Genomic DNA, 17,609 nt, shown 5'->3' with positions numbered 1-17,609 from the left:
CTGCCCTTCTCTCTACTCCTTAGGTCAGCGCTAGGCTGGAATGGAACGGGGTCAAAGGGATGGATGGAGCCCACTAACCCCCTGGCACAAGGCTCCAAAGTGTCAAGTCCACGGTCTTGGCTCCAGGTCATTTGAGCAGGCGTGGTCAAGGGCTTTGCTGTGAGCCGTACTCTCTCAGCCCAATCAGCAACGTTGGTTTTGGAAGTGTTCTTAACTGTGACGTAATGAGCCAGCTTCTAAATCCGTGAAGGTCAGAACTGGAGGGATTAGGTTGCCAGTGAGAATTCATCACCGTCAGGGAGTACCAGGGGTGGCATCAAGCTCTCCCAGGGAATGGTTCTCTTCTGCCTGGAATGGTCTAGGCCTGGCCTGCGGAGGGAAAAATGGATGCAAGTAATGAAATTTCCCACTGTCCCAGGGGATTAGGTGGTGGACACAGAGGCTGGGGCAGGTGTGACAGGAGAGAAGGGTGTACATCTTCCTTCCCATATCACCCAGGCTGAGCCCAGGCAGCTCTAGTCGACCTTTAGCATCCAGAGGCCCCTCCTGGAAGCGGCCTGGAGCCCTTTGAGCAGAGGTAGCTTTCTCCCAAGCCGGATTCTTCCTGCCCCAGGAGGGGTTCTGGGCTCCAGGCTGGAGAGGAGCTGTGAAGTGCTGTGAAATAAATGTGTGGAAAGTCACAGCATGTTACTGTTTGTTTCCTGCTCGACGGGGGCCAAGGAGGTCAAGAACACAGGTGAGGCAGGCCGTCTTCTGGCACGAAGTCCAGATCGCACAGCCAGACTGGGAGGTTGGTCTTCTTAGGTGACCTCTTTTTTTTTTTTAATTTAATTAATTAATTAATTTATTTATGTCTGTGTTGGGTCTTCGTTTCTGTGCGAGGGCTTTCTCTAGTTGCGGCAAGCGGGGGCCACTCTTCATCGCGGTGAGCGGGCCTCTCACTATCGCGGCCTCTCCTGTTGCGGAGCACAGGCTCCAGACGCGCAGGCTCAGTAATTGTGGCTCACGGGCCCGTTTGCTCCGCGGCATGTGGGATCTTCCCGGACCAGGGCTCGAACCCGTGTCCCCTGCATTGGCAGGCAGATTCTCAACCACTGCGCCACCAGGGAAGCCCTTAGGTGACCTCTTGATTCTGGAATTGGGTGATAAAGTCCACGCATCAGCCACCATATCTCTCCCAGTCCTTTCCTTTTCCCTAGGGGGAGTGGGGCGGTGATGTGCTGGTTGACAGAGCAGCTGGGATTTCTGCCCACGTCCCCTTTTGGGGACAGTAAAAAAGGAGACGTTGAGAGCCTTGTTCCCTGACCTCTGCCCTTTGTCACTGCCTGCCTTAAGGCCTCTCTGGGGCTGAGCCTGGAGTGGCACCCTTTCTACTCAGCACCAAGATGCTCTGATTTCAGGGGAGTTGTTCCAGGGATCAAGGCAGCTCCTGAGCAGACTGGCTGGTTCTGTCTTTGGGCTCTGTTACTGGGTTAGTTACAGAAGAAACGTCACTGACTAAAACATCAGGCTGCTGACAGCTCACCCCGCTCCTGGTTAGACTGAACGCCAGAAAAAGTTCTCTTAATGCAGTGCAGCCCCCGGCCAGTGCTGGAGGGAGCAGATCAAGTCAGAAATGGGCAGCTTCAGATCTACAATACTTCTGCTCTTTTGCTCTGACTTTTATTTATTTTTTATAATTATTTTTTAATAAATTTACTTATTTATTTACTTTTGGCTGCATTGGGTCTTCGTTGCTGCGCATGGGCTTCCTCTAGTTGCGGTGAGCGGGGGCTACTCTTCGTTGCGGTGCACGGGCTTCTCATTGCGGTGGCTGGTCTTTGTTGCGGAGCACGGGCTCTAGGTGCGTGGGCTTCAGTAGTTGCGGCACACGGGCTCAGTAGTTGTGGCTCATGTGGCTCATGGGCTCTAGAGCTCAGGCTCAGTAGTTGTGGCGCACGGGCTTAGTTGCTCTGTGGCATATGGGATCTTCCTGGACCAGGGCTTGAACCTGTGTCCCCTGCATTGGCAGGCGGATTCTTAACCACTGCGCCACCAGGGAAGCCCCTGTAAATACAATTTTGATTTTGCTCCTTTCATTTAACACCACCTAATTTCCCATGCTGTTATGTAGTCTTTCTGGTTAACTTAAATATATTAATATAAAGTTTATTTTCCTCCACTGTAAAAGTCGTACTTATTAATTATTGAGAAAGTGAAAAATATGAAGCCTTTGGAAGGAAAAAAACTTACAGTCCCAACTCCTAAAAGAAACCATTATTAACATTTAGCATTTTTTATGTTAGGTATTTTTTTCTGTGCATCTTTGTGTACAGTGTCATGATAATATTACACATTTAAATTTGCATCCTTCTTTAGAAAAAGCAGAGCATGAGCATTATATATAATTACACACTTGAGTCACTTTTAACAGTTCCGTCACATGCTATGGCATAGCTTGGATTTTTCCGTTTCAGTGGATCTTTCCCAGTTTTCCTTCAATGAACAGACCTAGTTTTCCTGGCCACGGAGAATTTGGCTGTGTGACATATTATAACTTACTGAGTCTTGTGCATATTGTTGGGAGCCTGGTTTGACTGCAGTGTCTTTGCTGCCACTGTTCATGTAGCATGCTTCTTATGTTTTCTTAAAAGCTCTTCTCTGGCTTCCTGGTAGCCTGGGGATGACGTGGCTCAGTGACCTTGGGGTTTGGCTGAATAGAACAGGTGAGAGGCCCGCTAGACCTCAGCCCCACTGTGGAGAGGGGAGACAAGGTCCAGGGAGGCCAAGGTGTCTGGCTTGCCAGCCTGCGGCTATTTTCTCTATATTGAAGGGCTTTGTTTGCCCCTTTGTGTGGGCAGCACCAAAGCCAGTGTGGCTTCCTTGTGGTGTGGAAGAGAAGCCTATGAAAACCCTGGGCTAGGCTGACAGAGCAGGATTTTTAAGTTTTTGAAAGTTAGATTCCAGCCTCTTAATTGGACTCCCTACCATGAAGGTTGCTGGGCTTTCAGAGGATTTTAGGTAATAATAGTAATAGTAGCCACAATAACTGATACTTGCATAGTAATTATCTGCTCAAGGCACTATCCTAAGCAGTTCTATGAGGAAGGTACTAATATTATCCCTGTTTTACAGATGGGTAAACTGTGGTTTAGGGAGGGTAAGTGACTTGTCCAGTATCACACAGTAAAACACGGAAGATCCAGGCGATCTGGACCCAGAGTCCACCCCCTTAGCCGCTGTCTCATTAAACGTGGGTGTGACCTGAAAGGTGAGCCATCACTACGGAAGTAGTCAGAGGCATAGAGGCAGCTACTCGGGGTGGTGTCTGGGGTTTATAGACCAGTTTGGGCCAACTTAGTGTCTCTGCTTCAACATTGCCTTGTTCGCCATAAGCATTTATTGGGCACCCGTTGTGTGCCAGGCACCATGGGAGCGTGGGCTGGCACAGATGTCTGCTGGATGTGCATTTTCAAGTATTCCCGAGGTTCTTCACTTCTCTCAGGCTCTGGGAGGCCATGCCAGTGGCCAGGAGAGGGGAGGTCTAGCGGCGCCCAGAGAGTGTCCTAGACTGAGTGTTGATGGGGAAGAGCAAGGAGGGAGAAGTTCTTGTTCTCAGAGGTGAGCTCATGGCTGATGATGGGGGTGGGACAAACAGAAGCACCTGGAAACAATAATGCAGGTGATATTGATATAGAAATCTCTTCTTACACATTTATAGCTTTACCAGGACACCCTGAGACCACTTCTCGCTAGCTGAAATATTCTAGAGTCAGGCCTCTCTTTTATCTCCCAGAACAAATTATTTTAAAGACTCTGGACTTATGGATGGAGCTTTTGCAAGCTGCAGAGATGTACATGATGTACATGTGTACGTTTTCTGCTCTATATTTCTTACGGGTCTCAGCAGGAGAGCAAGGGAAGCAGGAGTTAGCTCTTAACTAGAATGGTTTCCTGATGGGAAAAACAAAGCTTTGCTTGCACATCTCTGGGGACGCTGGGGCTCTGTGCTGAGGTATGGAAGGAGCTCAGAGAAGGTGGAAGCTGCCTGGAAAGACTTCCTTAGGCAGGTTGCTAATCTCTGTCCCCTGCAAAGAGAAATCTGGCCTTGAGGTGGTCAGCGGCTGGAAGTCCAGGACACACTTGCTGGGGCTGCTGTGGTAATGCACCTCGCCTCCCAGACAGGCGCAGGAGGGCCCACAGCCGCATCCCTGAGGAATGCATTTTGCTGCTCGCCCACCTCCCATGGGATTCTGCTGTGCCTGCTGTGGTTGCAGATGTTGGGAGCTGGGCATGCTGGGTGCCTCCAGGGGTCATGGAGAGGAAATCCAGGGGTAAAAGGAGATGGGTCCTGCCTTGCTGATTTTCTAGGTTAGCATCCCTTTCTTAGGTGAAGAGTCACTTTCCTCACCTTGCTTGCCCGTCTTTTGTGAGGGATGCAGGACTTCAAGCTTAATAGTTTGGGAAACCAGGAGACGTCAGCTGGAACGGGGAAGAAGGAGCAGTTTCTAAATTCAGTAGCTGTGGGATCCGGCTGGAGTTGACTTTAGAAATACAATCAAAGAACGTCAGAGAGCCTCTTTATCCCCAAACATCCCCCAGCCCATTTGCTGGGGTTTCACCATTAGTGGTTCATCTCTAATAAACACTCCTTTAAGATCCCAGTGGAGAAGAGCTCGGGCCCCAGCCTTCACCCATGGGTGTGGCTGGATAGCAGGAGAGCTGGGCTCCTGGGGCAGTGTGGCTGGAGTGCTGGGTGTAGGGGTGCTGGGAGGTTATAAATAAACTATTGAGAGATCATATGCGCTCCCCCCACCCCTAACCTGCACATTCCCTCCTCTGACCCTACCAGAGCCAGCCAGGGGCTTCTGCTCCTGACAGGGTGACCAACCATCCGGGTTTACCAGGGGTGTGGGGCTTTCGGTGCTAAAATGGGGAAGGTCCTGGACAGACTGAGACGTGTCGGTCACCCTAGCTCCAGAACCCCAGGCTCTTGCTTACATGAGCATGGAGCCTCCCACCGTGTTAGAGTTCACGTTCAAGTGTCTGTCTCCTCCGCCAAGGAGTCTCTTGAGGGGGAAGAGGAGCAGGAAGACCAGGTCTTATTTAGTTCTTAGCTCCATGCCTATTATTTAGAGGGTGTCAGTAAATGTTCAGTGCGGAAATAACCAACCATCTGGTAGTGGGTACATTCTATTGGTTAGAGCCCAAGTTCGGGCTTTGAGGAGAGCCGTGATTTCTGAATTCCGATCCTCGCCCTTTACTGACCTTTGGTATAATCGTGGCTCAGTGCCTCAGTTTCCCCTAAAACTGTATCTCTATATCCACATCTATATCTATTCATCCATCTATCTCTATATATCATTCACCTATCTGTCTGTTATCTATCATCTACAGCTATCATATGTAATACTTCATCTATCATCTACCTATTATCTATATCTATCACCTACTTGTCTGTCTACCTACCTCTCAATTATTTAGCTATTTCTCTCTCATTTATCAATCGTGCACCTGTCATCAATCATCTATATCTACCTATTGATCGATCTATCGATCTACCTACCTCTTTTGCCCCAAAGCTCACAGCAGTTTTGAGGAAGCACAGACAATATGAACCGGATCTATGGGAGTAAATGGGGCCTGTGATAGTGTAACTATCACTGTTCCCCAAACACCCCATGTACATTCACTTTTTAAAGTGGCCCCATTATAACCTGGAAAAATTAATTCAGCTTCCCAAAGCGGCTCTTCCTTATGTAGGTGCTGCGGGTACCTAGCCCTGAACAGTTGGTGCCTTCGCTCGGGCCACAGCATCACGGCCACTGACATTCTCCGTCTCTTCCAGACAACCTTGGCCTCCTACAAGCGTTTGCTGGGCGGGTGCGTTTCCTGAGTGGCCGCGCGGTGATTGATGTCACAGAACGTCTGTCCGGTGAGCATCCAGCCTTCCAGCCCATCTCTGTTCTTCTTCTCTCCTGGCATGTAGTTGAACCACCTACTTATCTTAGACCAAAAATCATCAAATAATCCCCACAGACCATTTAAAAAATTTGATAATCTGCTTTAAAAAATAATTCCTGGACTTCCCTGGTGGTCCAGCAGTTAAGACTCCATGCTCCCAATGCAGGGGGCCCCGGGTTCAATCCCTGGTCAGGGAACTAGATCCCACATGCATGCTGCAACTAAAAGGTCCTATGAGCTGCAACTAAGACCCAGGGTAGCCAAATTAAAAAAATAAAAATAAAAATAAATAATTCCCACATTGCCAGAGACAATCTTTGTTTTTGGTCAAAATGAGGCAGGTCTGTACATAGCCAAAATAGTTTTAAAGAAACTATCATGCATTTCTTCCTCTTTGCAAATGGGGCTTCCACTAGCCCCACAGGGCACCTCTGTGTGAATCAGGAAAATCCAGCCCTCAGGGTCAACACCACCTCATGGGTGCCTGGCTGGGTCCGCGGCAGCACTGTCGCTCTGACCGTGGGCAGGTTACTTAACAGGTTACTGAACTTGCCAAAAAGCCTCCTCCCCCATACTAGGAGGGTCCCATCCAGGAAGGAGGCAGAAGGACCCAATCTGTTCTCTAGACTCCAAGGAGCCCCCCTAAGATTCACATGGATCATGCCACCCCCCAGCTTACATCCTTGTATGGCTCCCAACAGTCTCCAGGATGGTGTCCAGGGTCCCCGGAGTGGCCCACAGGTCACTGCCTGGCCTTCTAGGCTCTGCCCCTTTTATTCACCCCCAATGATATGCACTGGGTCATTTACTCCTCATAACAACCCCGCAAGGAGGGTGTGGGTTCCATGGTTGTCCCTTCTGTAGAAATAAGAAACATGGAGCTAAGCAAGGTTAAGTGCCTAAGGCCCCTTGACTAGTAATCCAGGATTTGTCTCCAGGAGCTGGGCTGCAGAGCCAAGCCCTCGACCTCTGTACGGTGCTGCCGCTCCTTGGGTGGCCCCTGCCTTGGCCTCCTGGGCGCCAGCACGTTGCAGGGGCAGACCTCCCATCCTCTCCCCGTTGCCTGCCCACGGGCAAAGCCCTTCTCACTCTCCTTCCTCCACCTGGGTGGCGCCCGCTTGGTCTGGCATCGCCTCCTCTGTCTCCCTTCTCCCTGGCCCTCCGGCCTGAGTTTCGCGTGCAAGCCTCAGTCGCTGGCCCAGCCAGGGCCTCCCAGCGTTGAGCTCTCCAGGGGTGCTTGGTGCATGTCGCCTGCCCAAGGACGTCATTCCTGCTCCTCCACCGCCCCATCTCTTGCTCCTGGCCTTGCCTCTGCGCCCTGGTTCAGTCCTCCCCGTGTCCCTGGAGTGGCCCCTTACTTCCGGCCCAGGTGCCAGGCCTGCTCCAGGCAGATGGCGCGAGTGAGGCCAGGATGGGGGCTACGATGCAGCTGCAGTGCCAGGCTGTGGGTGCCCTGGGGTGAGAATGGGGTCACGTAACTGAGACCACCTCGGGTATCAGACAAGGAACTCTTCTCTGTTACTCAAAATCAGCATTCTCGATTACCTGTCCTTGTACAGGTAATTTATGGGCCCCAGAGGCGAGTGGGTATCCATTTACTGTAAATATTACCCTTCTATTTCCAAGAGACCTCAAAAACAAGAGTTTCTACATAGTTCTATTAACTCTATGTCAGCCAGGAACAGGGAAGAAAATTTCAATTGACACAAGGCGTGGACTCATAATAGCACAGCTTAACACAGGAGTAAATCTTTTGCTAATTACTTCAGCTGCCTTTTAAGCTCGATTTTAATGGGGTTTTCCTCGTGATGCCCCCCTACCAGCTCCCGGGCCACCCCGCTCCCCTCAGGCAGGTGAATGTGGACTAAGGGTGGAAGTGAGCTTCCTGGGGTCGGGGTGTAGATGCCTCACTGCGGGAGGAGAGAGTCCAGGGGTGAGGCGTCAGGGAGGAGGAGTGGGGGAGGTGTGGCAGGTTAGGGGCAGGTGAACCCCTCACCATTTGGTGGGGTCAGGGGAGCCCTGCCTGGGCCTGGCTCCTGGGATAGTTTTCACCTCCGTTTGCAGGAGAGATTCAGTGGAGGTTTAGGAAACCTTTGAGTTATAGTTGCTCAGTACAGGTGGCTAATCGGATGATTAGTTTTTTTTCTGTTCCCTCTGGCTGCCCCCCTTCCACCTCCCCTTGCTCCTCCCACCCTCCCACCACCCTTGGGGCTGACCAGGTGGCTTTAGGGTTAACTGTGCCCTCCCTTCTTAGCCTGTTTCCAGCACAGGTAATGTAACTCTCACCTCTTGGCCCCATTTTATGAAGTTGGCGCAGCTGGGTTGGCTCACTGGGTGCAGTCCTGCCTTACCCAGGAATGAGGACCGCCTTGACTTTGGAGGGCTCTGTGTCACTGGGAGCCCCTGGGGAGGCCCCCAGTGTGGGGTGCAGGAATCTTGAGGGTATGGCCAGAAAGTCAAGGTACACATTTCATGGGAAATGGCACAGTGAGAGAGTCAGGCTGAGCTGAGGGGGGCCTGGGCCACCCTCTCCGGTTCCCCACTGTCCCAGGCTGGCTCTGAAATCAGAGGGACCCTATAGGGCTCCCGCTGTAAAATATCCTGGCGGGTTGGATGAAGTTAAGTTGATGAAGGAAGAACAAATTGGGGGTTTCTCTAAAAATAAAACAAAACTCCAGACCAGCCTCTAAAACGTGGAGCTCCAAGACATTTGGGGCAGCAAGAGGTGGGGAGAACGTGGGCTTTAGAGTCAAGGAAGGCTTGGCCTCTGTCCTCTGCGCTTGTGAGCTGTGGGATCTGGGGCCAGCTCCTTGACCCCTGAGTGTTGGTTTCCTCCTCTGTGAAACAGACGAGTGTCCTGCCTCTTGGGTGAGAGTGAAACGGAGTCAGGATGCATAGCTCTGAGCCCTGGACTCAGGCTCGGGCAGTGTTAGTTTCCCGGGTGTGTCTCAGCTCACGGAACCTTCCAATTTCTTTGCCCCATAAATAAATCAAGTGCTTCTCTAAACATTGTTTGCCTTCGCCAGGACTTATCCTTTGGCAGGATGACAGTCAGTGTGCTGATTGTCAAGCAAGTATTTGCATGAACGCACTTAGGGTGATGCGGCCAAGGCTGAGGGCCAGAGCAGCCCCTCCGAAGCGGCTTGGCCTCCCTTGATGAGGCCTTGACATTGGAGGCAGCCCTGCAATTACTGTGTGATGGAGAGCTTGCTGGCAGGTTTTAGCCTGTTTCTGGGTTTTCTGGGGTCTAGAGAAGGCAGGGGGCCTGGGGTAACCAGATTTGGGGCGTTCTTCACTGGAATGAAGGGTCTGTGCAGAGCTTGATGGTTTACAAAGCACATTCATGCCTCCTGCATCACTGCTGGGCTTATCGTGAGGTATGGCATCCAAACTGGGGAGGCCATGCTGGTCTTATCTCCCATTGGCTGTTCTATGTTCCAGAATGCTTCATTTGAGAGTCTTGACCTTTCTTCCTAGTACAAGTTTTCGCCGTGTGAACTCTCCTAGGTGGTAGTGCAGATTAAAGCACTACTAGGACCAGCTACTCTTTGTCACATGCCTACTTGCATAGGCACTTCGCCTACATTTATTATCTAACCTCTAACAGTCTTAAGAGTTTGGTTCAGAATTATTATCCTTACTTTACAGATCAGGCAACAGGCTCAGAAAGGTTGGGTGGCTTTCTCAAGCTCACACAGCTAGTAAATAACAGAGGCAGGACAGCAATCCAGATGTGTCTGCCTCTTTCTTTTGCCCTGGGCTTCAGGGACCAGTTATACTGTCATATGCCCTGAGCACTTTCACCTTTGCATACCCCTTCCTCTGTAAAAAAAATGTTTAAAACTGTACTTTATGACTGGTTGGTATGAACACAAATATAAATCAGGCTGGATAGCTTCAGACTTTTTTCTTCTGATTTTAAAAGAATTTAAAACATTTCCATGGGCCCCTAAGTGTGTTATGAGCCCTAGGTAGTGTGTCTAATGGGTTAGTGGGCCCTGCTGGGTTGCCTGCCTTTTGGGGGACAGAGTTGGTGTCCCCAGAGAAGGCAGTGGGAGAGAGAGGGAGAGTGCTTGACTCAAGTAACTCTCCCTCTTTTCTGCCTGACAGTGTTGGTGGCCTCAGTTTACCCCCGAAAGCCCCAGGCCGTGGAGCGCCACGTACTTCCTGTCCTCTGGTACTTCCTGAACAACATGATCGGGAACGGCATCCTGCCCGGGCGCGGCGGGAATGTCCGCACGGCCGTCTGCCGGCTGTGCAGGAGCCTCCAGGGGCAGATGGGCTCCCGGCTGCAGGCCTTGGCCGCCAGCCAGCCAAAGCAAGTCCTCAAAATGCTCCAGGAGCTCTTAGACTCCGAATCCCTGTGAGACAGCCCCAAGGTCACTGACGGGGGAAGGCACCTGACGGCAAGACAACTGGCAGCTCACTCCCCTTTCATCGGGATTAAAGACAGATCTAGAATGAGCAATCATTATTTTTATCTTATTTTATTTTTATGATGGAATAATCTCCTGGTCTACTTTCCCATAGAGTTCCAGATGTACATAGTATATTTTGAAGTAGAAATAAAATAATTACTTATTTTTCTAAGGTTTTATTATCTTGTACTTTTTTTAACCCCACAGAATTTTCTAGTAGCTAGGTTTGCGACAAAGAAAACAAAACATGATATGGAAACAACCTATGTGCCCATTTTTGGATGAGTGGATAAAGATGATGCAGTGTGCGTGTGTGCACACACACACACACACACACACACACACGAATACTATAAGCCATAAAAAAGATGAAATCTTGTGGCAACATGGATGAAACTTGAGGGTATTATGCTAAGTGAAATAAATCAAATGGAGAAAGACAAATACCATAAGATTTCACTCATATGTGGAATATAAAAGAACAAAAGCAAAAAACAAAGAAAAAGAACAAACCAAACAGATGCAAACAAATACAGAGAACAGAGTAGCAGCTACCAACCGTAGAGGAAGGGTCATGGTTGGGGGGAGGGCAAATAGGGTAAAGGGGATTAACTGTATGGTGATGAATAGAAACTAAACCTTTGGTGGTAAGCTCACTGCAATGTATACAGAAGTCAAAATATAATATTGTACACATAAAAAATTTAAAAAAGAAAACAAAACACGACAACAGCAAAACCAGCTGCTGATGCTACTGAGACAAGGAATTAGGGAGAAAAGTATAGCACAGACCCCCACGTTGCAGACCATTTTGGGGCATAGCTCCTATCTGTGCGCAGCTGGAAAAACCCTCCTGAACCCAGAGACCCTGAGTTGGTCATTCAAATCCAGCCCATTTGTCATAAGCCTGATTTGGGGTGAACATAAGCATCTCTGGGGGACACCCTGCTTCTGCTTTACAAAATCTTCAGTGCAGCATCCTATGTCCTATGTCCTATGGGAACATTGTAACAGGATCTAAAGGCAAGGAGAGTTTGATGTTGGCATTACCGACAGCCTTCTCTGGAAGGTGGCTTCCTGGCTAGTTCTGAAGAGGACTGGATGATGACTCACATTTGAAATACCGTAAACAGAAGGACTGTGTGAAGCACGAAGCGCCATGTGTGCAGATGTCACGTGGGAGCTCTGAAACCACACGGGCTACTCCAGCTGGGCCGGATTGCGGGCCTGGAGAGATGTGGTGGAGGCAGGCTGGACCAGAACACGAAGAAGGTGGAGCCACTGATGGAGCAACGAGAGGAATGGGAAACGGGGTCCTGGCAGTGAGAGGGGGATGCATGCCGAGGGCTGGGGCTCTGGACACAGTAGGAGTGTCTCTGCCTTGCCTGGGGGCAGTGGCCGGCTGACAACAGTGTGACCAGAAAGAACTAGAGCTCAGGTCATGACCTCAAACACACGGGTAAGGGGAAGGCTGAAGGGGCAGCAATCCAGTCCCAGCCAAGGAGCCAGACCCACAGCAGCAGTCTGGGGCAGATCCAGATGGCCAGGCCCTGAGGCCCAGCTTCATGCCAGCACGTTTTCTGGCAGGCCCACCAGTGGACCCCTCTCCACTGTCACCCACCCCCAGGTACAACATCAGTCCACTTCTCTGTTCTGAGCCCCTCCTGAGAGTATGGGGCAGAGCAGGCTGGGAAGCTTCGGATCAGCTCGTGCAATGTTGCCAGCGGTAACTAGGCTGCCCCCCCCTCCCCCCTCGCCACGAGTGCCCTGGGGTGAGCCTGGGCGTGGCGCAGTCATCCTGGGACTTGGGCTTTTAATAGGCAGCTTAAGTGTGCTGGGTAATTCCTGCCCCAGCCTTAGCGGCTTCTCACCTCTTTGTGACCTTAGCAGGGACTTCCCCCGGCACCACCATGCCCTTTGTTGATTCTGACTGACCAAAGTGAAAGGCCTCCTAGACGGGGAACCGTCAAAGATGCCCAAGAGGCTGAATTTAAACTTTTACACAATTTAATTAATTGAGTTTGCTTGGAGTCTGAGCAGACTTTTTCAGTTTGAGACTGACATTTTCTGCTGGTCAAGATCCTAGAGCCTATCAGAATATTTCAGGATTTTTTAGAACTGTAGGAGCCCAAGGATTTTGAAGGCAGAAATTAAGCTCAAAGACGTTGCCCTGTCTTCCTGCATTCGGGTCCTGCCTTCTGTCTTCAAACCGGAAGCTTCCCATCTCCTGTGCTCTGTACCCGTCCTCACAGGTGGGTGTTTAAAATAACTGAAAACAGCTGAAAAGCAAAGAATAAATCTTTGCATAGTTCTTTTTCCTTCACCATTTCAGGTTTGAATCTAGTCTCTGGGCAGCTGGGATCTGAGGGCGACACCCCTGGCAGAATGCCAGTGGGGAGGCTGGGGGGAAATTTTGTCTCAAATGTTTCCCACATCATTACTTTTAAAACAAAGGGAAGACAGCTTATTAGTAACCTGGCCCTGTTGGGAGTGCCTGCAGGACTGAGACCTAATGGGAAATGAAGATTGTCCTGAGAGCCACGGTGGGTTTGAGCAGAGCCCACCTCCTTCTTTGCTTGGCTGGCTGTGCGTGCAGCCAGGAGCTCTACTTACTCAAGGTGCTCTTGGGGTGGGAATATAGCATCGAGCTATGGAAGAGCTTTTCTCTCTCTCTCTCTCTCTCTCCATTGTGAGAATCAAGGACCAAAGTCCTGTCTGAGAACATGTAACTGCTTAGGAATTCCTTGCTTGGGAATTTTTGAGATTTTAGGAAAAATTTTTTACAGGCCCCACTTCTTATCTTATTCTCTCTTCCCTGCTTCATTTCTTGCCTCCTGAGTGGAGAAATGTTTCTCCATTCTCATTGTACTTCGGAATCGTCCAATGAGATTTTAAAAAATGCTGACACCTGGGCCCATCCCCGGGGATTTTGGTTCCATGGGTATGGGGTAGAGCCCAGAGGGCTGTCTTTTCTTTCTTTTCTTCTTTTCTTTTCTTTCTTTCCTTTCCTTTTCTTTTTTTTCCTTCAGGCTTTATTGAGGTATAATTGACGTATAACATTGTGTAAGTTTAAGGTGTGCAGTTGTTACCAAACCAGATTCATTGGCTTGATGCAGAGCAAGCTAAACGCTAAGATGCTGAGGTTTGCAGCAGAGAAAGGGTTTATAAGGCAGCCAAGCGAGGAAGAACGTTTCAGATCTGCTTTCCCAGAAGGTGAGGGGCTGGGATATTTGGGATAAAGAAGCAGGGGGGTTCTGAGGCATGGAGAGTGTGGGGAAAGGTGATTGGAGATAAGAAAAAGGTGAGGTAAGAAAAAGGTTGCATTCTGTGCAGGTGCAACTAAGCTACATGGTTCTTCATGGGACACATGTTCAGAAAATGGAGGCCTTAGCATGTTCTGAGGGTGAAGTGTTTGGCCCTCTGACTTCAAAAGGTCATGACACAACGCATGCACAGCTGGAGGGTCAGTTGTCCCAACCAGTCTTAACTGGTTTGAGCTGGGCAACAGCTGACTCCAAGTTCCTGGAAAACAACTTGGGCAAACATGTTATTGTTTAGGCTATGGAATGCTAGGAGGACATGCAAGTTTTTGTAAAAACAATGAAAGTGAGCTTGATCAGTGTAGGCAGGTTATAGTTATTATTTATTAAGCAAGTTATAGGTTGATGGATCTAACTGACGACTAGCCTCGGCTTCACAATGTATTGTTTGATACACTTACATATTGCAAAACGATGGCCACCACAGCCTTAGCTCAAGCCTCCAGCCGGTCACATAATTGCAATTTTTTTTGTGTGTTGAGAATATCTCAGATTTACTCTCTTGGCCACATTCACGTGTATAATACATAACTATTAGCTATAATCACCCTGCTGTACAGTAGATTCCCAGAATTTATCAACCTTTTGACTGGAAGTTTGTACACTTTGATCCATAGTCCCCACCCCTGGCTCCCACCTCCCCAGCCCCTGGTAACCGCCACTCTACTGTCTGTTTCTCCGAATTCAGCTTTTTTAGATTCCACATATAAGTGAAATCATACAGTATTTGTCTCTCTCTGTCTGACTTATTTCACTTTGCAAAATGCCCTCGTTTCATCCAAGTTGTTACAAATGGCAGGGTTTCCTTCTTTCTTATGACTAAATAGTATTCTGGTGTGTGTGTGTGTGTGTGTGTGCATGTGTGTGCGTGTGTGTGTGTATCTCACATCTTCTTGATCCATTTTTTTTCTCTCTTCTCTTTTTTCTTTTCTCTACAAATGATTCTAACGGGTGGCCAAATTCTGAAACCACAGTAAAATCAAAGGTGTAGAAAGTGGCAGTGGCTTCGGCCCTGTGGGTGCCTGGTCTGCCAGCTCTCCCCAGCTGGCAGCCCTGGGGTGTCCTGGGTTGGGGACAGAGACTGACTGAGGCCAGGCACCAGAGTCAGAGGGTCTGGACTCAATTCAGGCACTGTTGCTCCTGGTGTGTGGCCTTGGAGCCACTTGTCAGCCTCTCTGATCTTCCCTTATCAATCCAGTGTGTGTGTGTGTGTGTGTGTGTGTGTGTGTGTGTGTGTTGTATATGTAGTAAGTGGGTGGGAGGAGGATGACGATATTGCCCACCTTAACTGGGCTATTGTGATGATTAATGAGATAATTCTTGTAAATACTTAACACGAGGCCACGAGCACAGGAAACGCTTGACGAATATTGGCCATTATGTTTCTGGAGACATTACTTTAGGATCTGGGTCTAGGATCAGCTAGGATCAGGGTCTTGCGGGCTCTGCAGCCCTTGGAGTTGGAGGAGTGGATGTACCTTGGAGATCTGCGGAGCTGAGACCCACTGTTAACTTGTGCTGGGCTTGTTTCAGAGGATGGAGCATGGTCTGCCCTCTCTGCTGGGAAGCTAGGGCTGTTCTTGCCACTGGGGCCTGTCACCTCTCCAGTTGCCTTCTCCCTTCTCCTTACTTGACACGACCCTCACAGCTACCCTCAGCATCCCCACCCCTTACCCCAGGAGAAATCTGGAAGCTCTTCTCCCTGCAGGCTTGTTCCCTCCCCTCCAAGCCTCCTCTGACTCTCAGCTGGGGGCAGAATGGCTGGGAGGATCTCCGAGCACTTTCTTGCTGAAAGCATTTTCCTTACATTATAATTTGGTCCTGCCAATAGGAAAAGAAAGGAGAAATGCTGATGGAAAGGGGGATCGTCTTCCGTCTCCTGGTAATGGAGGGAGGAAAAGGCGCCCCGAGGAGGGAAGACCAGAGGAGGGGTCAGCCTCTCAACGGAGTGTCTGCCGCCTTCCTGGTCCGTCATTCTTCTCAACATCTCGTAAGAAAGATATTATTTCTCCCATTTCCCGGTGAGGAAACTGAGCCTCAGAGATGCTTAATAAGCTACCTCAGCCAGCGCGTGGGAATCACTGGGACTCTTGCTCAAGTGCAGACTCTGATTCAGATGGTCTGGGTGAGGCCCGAGATCCTTTGTTTCCAATAAGCCCCCAGGGGATGTCCATGCCACTGGTCTGGCAGGGACCACAATTTGGGGGCCAGGCCTTGGGATACAGCTAAGGAGCGGCTGAGCTTGGATCTGCACTCAGGGCTGTTTGACTCCAAAGCGCCTGGCATGCGCCAGGGTACTCTATGGCTCCCAGATATCGACCTCCCCTTGGGTCAGTCTGAGCCCCTTGAGAGGACCCGTTAAAATCCCATGGTCTCTTGGAGTTAGTGTGGCCCCAGAGTTCTGCCCTAAAACCTTCAGGGCAGAGAGGGTCTGCTGCCTCTGCTCTTATCACCAGGGCTTGCTGCAGACACCTGGCCATCTAACCGTGGCCTTTGGTGGGATAGGATTTGTGCAAATAAATGAAGACCGACCAAATGAGAAATGCGAAGACTCTCTGTTCTTCATGGAGCTTGCTATAGCCAGTGAGTCAGCCACAATCTCTCGTGTTCCGGCAGAGACTCAAGGGCAGGTAGGGGAGCAGAAAAAGGGGAAGGTTTCAGGTATGCCGTGATTAGGGGAGCTGTTGGCCTGGAGAAAGGTGTAGATGCAGTGTGGATCGTGGCCTGCTGACCACAGCAGCACCTGTGGTGCTTGTTAAAGTGCAGACCCCTAGGTCGTACTCCAGACCTATGAATGAGAACCCTCAGCCATCCTTACACACCCTCAAGGTCAAGAGCCGGGGGCATAGTCCCAGTGCTCTTAGTGGCTGTTAGGGCTCCAGGCTAGCCCACACTTGAGAGCCAGCATCCCTAAGCCAGTATTTCCCAAATGTGTTTGATGGAAACGTTTGCTTGGGGAGGAGGGATGGAGACTGGAGGAGGGAGGGAGACAGGCAACGGGGTCCTTGGGGCCTGGGAATCTGATCTGCTCAAGATCAGGCAGGTTGCAGAAGCAGTGTCCTAACTGCCTGTTCCCAGCTGGGCTTCAGGAGTCCCCAGGGCAGGCAGGTGGGGCAGCATCTCTGTGCATACAGGTTGCTCACCAGGTGGGCGTTTCTGAGTCAGGGACCATTCGGGGGGTCCAGTTTTGTCCGTATCATTACTGGGGCTTACTCAGGGGGGCATTATGGCGTCTCTGTATCCTACTACCTGGTGTTTTCAGTGAAGAAGGCTCTAACATTTGAAGGTTTTGTTTTGTTTTAATCACAGCTTTATAATTACCTCTCTGTGGGTTGACAGCTGTTATTAGCATCACTTTGGGTTCTCCTTGAGAATTTTTACATCCGGAAAGTGATCCAGCACCTCTGTGGCTGATGTCAGAAGCTGTTAACTAAACAAAAGCTTTAGAATGTCACCAGGTTTTGTAAACACAGCCAATCCTGTCCACTTCCAAAGGAGAAAGAAAAGCTAGACAAACAATTTTCATGAAGGCAATCTGTTTCCCAGGGTCTATATTTCCTTTCTGTCTCATCCACTGGTTTTTACTGCTTTGGGACACTGACAATAAAGTGTAAGAGGTGTCTCCAGAATGAGGCTTTGTCTGCTCCTGCCAGAAGGTTTCACCTGGAAGCCCTCTTCGGGGGGTCATGGCAATGAGGGACAAATATTTTTTTGAAAAGACTTTTTCTTAATGCCAGGGGCAGTTTTATCTGTGGGGGGGGGGCGGTGGATGAGGAGTGGTTAAGGTGCGTCGAGGGGATTATTATTTTTTTAAATTATCTTGGAAATTTTGAGCTTCCATCCAAGCTTGTTTAAGAGGAATGGCTAAAACTATAGCTAGACTTTGGCCGGATATGAAAACTTTCCTTTTTGTAAAAACTGGAGAAAA

General features: G+C 49.8%; 1 protein-coding gene across 3 annotated transcripts in view; it reads left to right on the top strand.

Annotated features, from left to right (window-relative positions):
* TOGARAM2 (TOG array regulator of axonemal microtubules 2) overlaps positions 1-10,533 on the top strand; it is a 56,921-nt gene extending 46,388 nt beyond the window's left edge. For 2 of the 3 annotated variants that reach the window (XM_082356704.1, XM_082356702.1), the window contains 2 exons: positions 5,828-5,914; positions 10,054-10,533. In XM_082356704.1, coding sequence (XP_082212830.1) covers positions 5,828-5,914; positions 10,054-10,310 — 344 coding nt within the window. In that variant the 3' untranslated portion in view covers positions 10,311-10,533. The remainder of the gene's footprint in view (positions 1-5,827; positions 5,915-10,053) is intronic. The other variant, XM_082356703.1, reaches the window with a different exon arrangement.
* The last annotated feature ends 7,076 nt before the right edge of the window (positions 10,534-17,609 follow it).

Source organism: Balaenoptera borealis (assembly GCF_965194805.1).
Source record: "Balaenoptera borealis genome assembly, chromosome: 15".
NCBI classification, from domain to species: Eukaryota; Metazoa; Chordata; class Mammalia; order Artiodactyla; family Balaenopteridae; genus Balaenoptera; species Balaenoptera borealis.
This window is presented reverse-complemented; position numbering and strand designations above follow the sequence as displayed.